This window comes from Galeopterus variegatus, unplaced genomic scaffold (genome assembly GCF_000696425.1).
Source record: "Galeopterus variegatus unplaced genomic scaffold, G_variegatus-3.0.2 Scaffold408, whole genome shotgun sequence".
Taxonomy (NCBI): domain Eukaryota; kingdom Metazoa; phylum Chordata; class Mammalia; order Dermoptera; family Cynocephalidae; genus Galeopterus; species Galeopterus variegatus.
In genome coordinates, this window is record NW_007726519.1 from 451,807 (window position 1) to 459,988 (window position 8,182).

General features: G+C 49.4%; 1 protein-coding gene across 1 annotated transcript in view; it reads left to right on the forward strand.

Moving 5' to 3' along the window:
- The window catches only part of SLC37A1 (solute carrier family 37 (glucose-6-phosphate transporter), member 1), a 66,196-nt gene that overhangs the window by 25,329 nt on the left and 32,685 nt on the right, over positions 1-8,182 (forward strand). Inside the window, exons 5-7 of the mRNA XM_008568413.1 lie at positions 1,659-1,794; positions 3,856-3,932; positions 4,883-5,049. Coding sequence (XP_008566635.1) covers positions 1,659-1,794; positions 3,856-3,932; positions 4,883-5,049 — 380 coding nt within the window. The remainder of the gene's footprint in view (positions 1-1,658; positions 1,795-3,855; positions 3,933-4,882; positions 5,050-8,182) is intronic.

Here is an 8,182-nt window from a genome sequence, read left to right on the forward strand (position 1 = left end):
TGAGCGGGAACCGGTCTGTATGTGGGATCCGAACCCTCGGCGGGAGTGCCGCCACGCTTCCTAAGCGGCGCACTGTAGCAGCGTGCCACCGGGCCGGCCCCTAATTTCTGAAGTGATATCTCTCTCAGCTCTGGAATGCTCCTGAGTCCATATATGGTCAGTTTCTGCTCAGCTGAAGATTTGTCCTGAATGTTGTCTATAATTTTAACTTAATTTCCTCTGTTTTAGTGTTTATAAGGTTATTTGCATGATTCTAGGTAGATCTTTTATACTTGGTAGATTCAGAGGAAACACACTCTGGTGTATTAGTTCTTGAGGTGAAAGATGAGAATGTTGGAGCTGATTCCCAGAGTGCTATTCACTGGCAGGCGGGTGTCATTCTGCAGAATGTTTCGTATTTATCTGACTCCCAAGATGATTATGGGGAAGAAAATGAGCCCGTAGAGTTTCAATGATTGCTAAGGGCTTACATCATCTGTGGTATTCTACAGCTGTCCTATCCACTGAATAGATCTCAATGTTGCTGCATAGTGACGTTTCCCATAAAGCAGTAAGGAATGTGTTCCATGTGGCTGTAGGTAGCGTCATGCTATGGTGGCCAGGGCCAACCACATGTGTGCCTGTTAGAAACTGGAGGCTTTTCCTTCTTACCGCTGCCACCACGGTTCTTTCATCAGGCATCGCTGTGCGCCAGACACTCACCATACATTTATCTCACCTGAGCCCCCAAACAGCTGTAGGAGGTGAGACTCCTAAGAGGTCGGTTCTTTTTTTTTTTTTTTCCTTTTTGTCTTTTTTCGTGTCCGGCTACGGATCGCAACCCTCAGTGTCGCGCCTGTACCGGACCGGGACCGGCAACGGGATCGCAACCCTCGGTGTTGCGCCTGCACCTCGCTCAGCCAGTGAGCAGGAACCGGTCTGTATGTGGGATCCGAACCCTTGGCGGGAGCGCCACCGCGCTTCCCAAGCGGCACACTGTAGCAGTGCGCCACCGGGCCGGCCCAGAGGTCGGCTCTTGATTGAGTCACAGTGCTGTGCAGAAGGATCAGAGAGAATCTACCCCCGTGTTTCAGACCTGCCCTGAAAGAAAACCTTCTATCATGACACCTGGGAGAAGTGGTGGGGGCAGGAGGTGGTAGTTGAAGGATCTCTGAATGTCTTTCCCTGCTGAGCCTAGCCGGCGAGGCGTATCACATAGGCGACTTAATCACAGCTCAGGGTCGTAAGTGATCCCTTCTAATGACATTGACTGTAGCGTGACAGTTGAAATTTTGAAAAGCTAAATAAATTTACTGGATATTAGTTGTATATAAGCAGGATTAACTAGCAAGTTAATCTAACGAGAACTAACAAGTTCTTGCTTTCTTTACTTGGTAGCTATCATGTATGAGTCATAGTGTTTGAGTTTTATTATTTGACCGTCAGTGGCTTTTCCTAGAAATAAAATGTCTTATAAGATGGTTCCAATTGCTGGTTTCTGGTTAGTAAAGGCTCTAGAGGGAAGTAGTTGGACTAAATGTTCCTGGAAATTACAACGCTTTGGAGTTCTGAAAGCTCAGAGAACAGCACAAGAGCACCTGGGAAGAAAGGGCCTGGTCATTTACTCTGTGGGTGTGCTTGTTTCCTTGCACTTCTCTCTCCTTTTTCTCCATCCTCAGTGGCATCATAGGGGAACGTCTGCCGATTCGGTACTACCTGACTTTTGGGATGCTCGCCAGTGGAGCCTTTACCGCCCTGTTTGGGTTGGGGTATTTCTACAATGTCCACAGTTTTGGATTCTACGTGGTAACTCAGGTAAGGGTCTGGGTCCATGGCTTACCAAGTATGAGGTTTCTGTGTGAATAGGATGGGGTGTCTCTGGCACAGGACCCCACCTCTACCAAGAGACAAGACAGTAGATGATGGGAGAGGGGCAGAACTGTGTCTGAACAAAGGTCAGGGTCAGCTGGCAGGCAAGTCCCTCCTCTCTTTTCTGCTTTGAAATTCCAGCAGTAGGAGGTTTTCCTGTTTTAGCAGTGCTGTCTGTTGGTACTCCTGCAGGGGGATTGAAACACGGAGCCCGTAGAAGTTATTCTGTCCTAATTTGTAAGAGTTTGAGATGTTGTATCTTATGACAGATTTGGCCTCAGGAGTTGGGGGTTTGTCATCTGGCTGTCCCTGTAGCTGGAGGTGCCCCAAAAGTGCTGGCAAAGTCATTCCCAATCAGGAGTGCCCCAAGCCATCCCAAGAAGGGCCAGCTGGAATTCCAAAGAAAGAAGCACCAAATGCCAGGCCGATCAGTCCAAAGCATGTATTAGGGGAAATGCAGAGGGGGTGCAGCATGTCCTCAAGACGGACGGTGAGACAAAGGATTCTGCCTAGGTGTGTCCACAGAGAGGGAGTCAGGTATGGAGTGTATATGAGGGTTTAAGGAATTTGGCTCAAGGCCAGGGCTAGCTTCTTTCAGTTTTTTAGGCAACAAACAACCTAGACACCTTTATCAATGCCTGGGAATGTTCTAGGCTTCAGCTTGGGTTCAAGCCTGCAGGGAAAACACGCAGCTGGCCTGGTCACAGAGCTGTTGAGACACTCTATGTTTCTTGGTCAGAACAGAGAAAAAAGTGAGGGAAACTGGGGGGCCATACAGAAGGATGTGGAGTGTGGCAAAGGTGGAAGGAAGGGCTGACTTTGGCATTTTCAGCAGCAGGGTGGGGAGGAGAGGAGAGATCCTAAAGGTGCTGGGGGGTGGAGGCCTGAAGACAGACCAGAAGGGTGGCTTTGTCCTTCACTCTGGGCCCAGCCCTTCTAGAATCTCTTGGCTTCTCCCCTTTGCAGAAGTCTGTGAGTAAATATTGACTAGCAGTAGAAAATGACTGAAAATAATGATGTTCAACTCTGGTTTTGTGATACTTCTCAGGCTCTCCAAATAGCCTGGGGAGTGTTATGAAATTATTAAAGCAAATTGTATTTAATTTTTCTTTTAAGATTTTGTCATAACACTTGGAAAAGTTTGGCTGTTTTAAATTACAAAAGGGATTCTCACTTGTATAGCAATATAGAAAATTAGAAGGAAAACCCAATCTTCCAGAGTCCCAGCATGTTTCTGGAGTGAAGGCCAAGCCTGGTCAGCCCAGAGGCAGCAGCAGGTAGACCAGGGTTCCCAGCTGTCTTCTAGAGAACTGGCTTAGGGCCGTAGGCTGCCAGAAGCACTAGGCTGGACCTGGTTTCATGTAGTCTCATGGAGTTGCCCCCAGTTCTCACAACACTAAAGCAGACCCACGCACCAGTGCATTCCCCAACTCTCTTCTTAAAACTTAACTCAGGATTCTCTTGAAAAGTGCAAAAATACTTTTTCCAGGTGCTATGTCAACATTGTGTTCATTTCCAAAAATGATTAACAGTACGTTCATCATGGTATAGTAAGGGAAAACATGCAATTTCCAAGCCATGTTTATAGCACAGTTCTATAAACAGTTCTGTAAAAAGAAGACAGTTTTCTCTTTATAATGTTTTTAGATTTGAAAGAGACTGGAAAGCTTGTTAACAGGAATTATCTCCTGGTGGTGGGGTCCTGGCTGGGTTTTCTTTTCTTGCTTTTCTCTACTTATTCTAAAATTTCCACAATAGGCATGTATTACTTTTAAAATAAAAGCTTAAACTATAGTTTAAACTATATATGAGTATAAATGTATAATTTTAAATATGTCTTTGGCTGTCAAGGCTCACATAGACCAGGGTTTCGCTCCCCTTTCGTGAGAGTCCCAGCTGTGCTCCCACACTTCGGAAGGACAGAGAAGCAAGCATTGGGAGCCTTGCCCGAGACAAGCTCTCATACACATTTTCCACTCATGGTGAGTCTTCTGCCCTCTCTCGCAGATCATCAATGGATTGGTGCAGACCACCGGCTGGCCCAGTGTTGTCACCTGCCTCAGCAACTGGTTTGGAAAAGGAAGGTGAGAAAAAGCGGTTCTGTTTCCAACAGCATTTATCTTTTAAAAGAGTCCGGTGAAAACCCCGCCTCTTTATTTTTAGTTTTTCTTTAGACTCATTATAGAAAAAACACTTTGGTCTCCTCTTTAAAATAAGCTGGTTGAAACTTCAGGTGGGCCCGTGTCTTGTGAGATGGTAGTACCCAGCCCCCATGCCGTGGGCAGCCAGGTCTGTGTCACTTGTGCTGCACCTGTGACAGCTGCCCGGCCTCTCCTGGCCTCCCAGAGGTCAGGGTTCCACCCCAGGCCTCCTGAAGCAGAAGCTACATTTTAACATGGAAGTTTGAGAAGTTCTAAGCCAGGACAACCTCTGGTGATGGAGTACAGTCCACGTTCACTTGCAAGTGTCTGCATGAGGCCAGCTCCGCCAGGCCCAGGTTAAGGAGCAGGGAAGCGCCCCAGGCCTCCTGAAGCAGAAGCTACATTTTAACATGGAAGTTTGAGAAGTTCTAAGCCAGGACAACCTCTGGTGATGGAGTACAGTCCACATTCACTTGCAAGTGTCTGCATGAGGCCAGCTCCGCCAGGCCCAGGTTAAGGAGCAGGGAAGCTTCCAGACAAGGAGGACAGGCTCACACTGTGCTTTGTGCATCTGGCGTGTGCGTCAGCACCAACTTTGACTGCATTTAGACTATGGAGGCACAAATTTAAATTTTGAGCCTTCCAAGAATTTCAGGAAAAAGTCTCTTTCCTCTTTTTAATTATATAATAAATAAGCTCTGAGAGAGAAATGGAATGTGTGATTATACAGCCTGAGGCAAAGCACAAATGTGGTTCTCTTGCAAACATCCCTGGTCCTACATCTTGCAGAAGCAGTGTCTGCATCGCTTGTTTATTTCCATGCTAACTCTTGGATGTTGCAAGCACCATTGCGCCCTGTACTCATGGATGCAATTCACTGTTTTGTGTTGCAGGCGTGGTTTGATTATGGGCATCTGGAATTCCCACACCTCAGTGGGCAACATTTTAGGGTCCCTGATTGCTGGCTACTGGGTGTCCACATGCTGGGGCCTGTCCTTCGTCGTTCCTGGAGCCATTGTGGCAGCCATGGGGATAGTGTGCTTTCTCTTTCTCATCGAGCGTGAGTACACATGGCCTTGGGGATGACCCACTGAGAGGCATGGGTTGTCATTTGCCAGGAAGGCTTTGGGACGAGTTAAGAGGGTGGCTACTGCTCAGTCCTGTGCACGCATGGAGTGACTCTGGCCCTCCCCTACTGAAGAGACTTCCTTGTTTATGTACAGACTTCCCCTTGTAGCCACTTCTCTCCTGGTCTCGCTGGATTTTCAGCTTTTCCCTGATTGCTGGAGTGACCAGTGTTGAGATCCCTTCCTCCCTGTCCTGCCCCTGCCTTTGCCCTCAGCGTTGGGCATTCCTCTTTGGGAGCCTTCTGTCTTCCTGGGGCCTGCCACATTGCTCACAGCCGGGGGTGCAGGCCCAGCCCACCTGGCTGCACCTGCTCACCCGTCCTGTCCCCACAAACTGAAATGTACCTTGTCAGCTTATTTGCTTTCTGATAAGACATATCTTGAACAATGTTGTAAAACTGTGGTACAACTTAAGACCACATACCTTAACTAGGTAAAGAATGTGTACCGGAAAATCAAATTCCTTGTTCTATTCCAGATTCAACAACAAACTTTTGATTTAATTGAATTTGTAATTAATTTTTACAGTAGAGAGCCAGCAGGACAAGGGTTTTGAACCATTGCACTAATGATGGAGAAGCCAGTGGTGCCCTGGGTGTTAAGTGTCAGGATGTTCTAATCAGGCTATTCTGATAAGTTAGAGCTGGTATTTAGTTCTTTCATTTAGCTTGAAGCAAAACAAAATCACATGGTACTAGACAGCTTGCTGGCAGTGACAGCCAGGCAGGTGCTTACACGTCAGGCCTTCCGGCCACACTGGGCATTAACTGTGGCTTCACCTTCACCTTCAGAGCTGCCAGCCTCATCGTCCTCCAGGAAGCTCATGAATATTCCATTTAGTTTCTCACGTTTTTCTTATTGCTGAAACTAACCTTTTAACTTTTAAAACAACTGGCATCCAGCCAAGCAGTTATGGAGCTCTGAGACCAGTGTTCCATGTCAGTAAAAATGGAAATAAGCATCCAGGTGTGGAATTCAAAGACACACCCGCTGGTGTGAGCAAAAAGGGAGGGCCAGGGCTGCGGCTCAGCTCCCGCTTTACCCATGTTCTCCAGAGGCCGAGTGAGCTTTCCCTGGGTGGGGTGCCAACATGCCGACATGTGGCATTTAGCTCCAGCCGGTGTGTCCCCGTTGTTCTGGGAAAGGTCCTTCGTGCCACCTGTTTTCCTCCAAGCTGCACCCGGCACCGGGAGTTCTGCGGCCTGCTCCCTGAGGCGTTCCCTGTACACCGATCCCCTGAGAACCGTGCAGGCCCCTGGGTGCTGCCTCCTCAGGTCCAGAGTCCACAGAAGGAAGAAATGGAAGGAGGAATGGAGTGTGTGGCACAGACATGAGCTGTTTGGGCATTGTCCTCCCCCAGGGCGGGGTTTCCAAGAACAGTGAAGCTCTGGTTTGGTCTTCTGTGATAAAATCAGTGCCTCCTTCCCACGAGCCACCACTCCTGTGGCTTCTAGGGAAAGAGGGGCAATGTGCTTCGCCCCCATCCTCCTATTACAAGCTGACCTGCTGTCCTCCCTGTCCCTTACTTCTGTGCCTCGGGGCACTGTTTCTCTGTACACCCTAGGACAGAAACACAATCTCAGCCTCCCCGGGCCAGCAGACCATGCCTGGAAGGTTTTTCTGGGAGGTTGTTCTAGACCTCATAAGGGGTGCTCCAGTGCTTGCTGCTCCCGGGGGCCCTGGGCAGGAGAGGCAGCACGCTGGCGCCCATGCGAGTGTTGGGGCGCCACGGGAAGGGAGGAGTTGCCGGGGAACCGAAGTCGGGCCGCAGGTGTCCTCCCCTCCCCGCTCTCTACTCGGCACATCACTCTGGCTCCTGGTGGTTCTTACACACAGTGTTAGCCTTTAGTCATTACTAGTAAGTATGAGCTGCTCAGTTGAGCTTGCTGTTCCTGTTCTTCGCAGCACTGCCAAGAACTTCTTCCCATTGCTCTTCCCCCGTCCCCAGCCCACACCTGACCTCCTCCTTCCACATGTTTCATGGTTAGGGGGGACAGGGTCCCAGTTCACACCAGTCTCCCACGTTTGTCTCACTTTGATCACCTCCTGGTCCTTGCTCACACCCATGTGTCTCTTGTGTACTTCCTGTGACTGGCTCATGCCTCCCCCTGTCTCAGACCCCGGCCATCCTTGTCACACCACCCTGGCTGTCCTCCCCTCTCTGTGCTTCTGCCAAGGCTACCTCTAGGGCCTTGCTCACAGCCGGGAAACCTCCTAGACTCAGTTTGTGTCTGTCTCCTGCTAGTGGTCTCCTGTCTGGGGCCCCTGCTCTGTGTCCTTCCTCTGGGCGTAGGCTGTGTGCTGAGGTCTAGTCTGCCCTCTTGCATTAAAACCTGACGTTAACTTTGCCACCTGCCTTGGAGTGGAGACTGTCTTGGGAATGGCCTCAGAGGCAATGAGCACCTGCCCTGTTCTTGTTCTTCCTGGGTCACAACAAGGGTGTTTCCCTTGGAACTACCACCCCCTAGGGAAGGCTTCCCACCTCCCAGATGCTGGGTGGTCCTTGTGGCTCGGAAGGGCTGAGGCTCAGGGAGCTGAGTGACCCACCCAAGGTCAGACGGTTAGGAAGTGTAGAGTTGGGACAGGACTGGTGCGGGTCCCCCACTCATACTTCCTCAGACTTCAGCCATGGACACTTGGGTCCTTGGGATGCATTCTTGTGGGTTCCATTAATTTCTTTTTCATTTATACAATTATCTTAAAAAACAAATTTGTCAGTTATAAATTGTGTCTTCTCTTACAGCAGTAAAATGCATTTGAAAAATTTTTGTACAATAGAGGTTGAGGTTCTTAAGTCAGTGTTTCTCAAATCTGGGTTCCTAGAACCCTGGAGGTTGAAAGATTATGCTTAGGGACTGTGGGAACTCTGTCCATCAGGACTTCTCAGTTGCCATCATTCTGTCCTACAAGGAGCCTTTCCCCCCACTTCTTCCCGGTTAAACGCACAGCAGCACTCCCACCCACGCTCCCCACCCACCCTCCCTAGCCCCTGTCCTCTGCACACCCCAGCCTGTACATGAGATGAAGCGGACTTTGGAGCCCCTGATGAGGAGGTTGGCGAGTCTC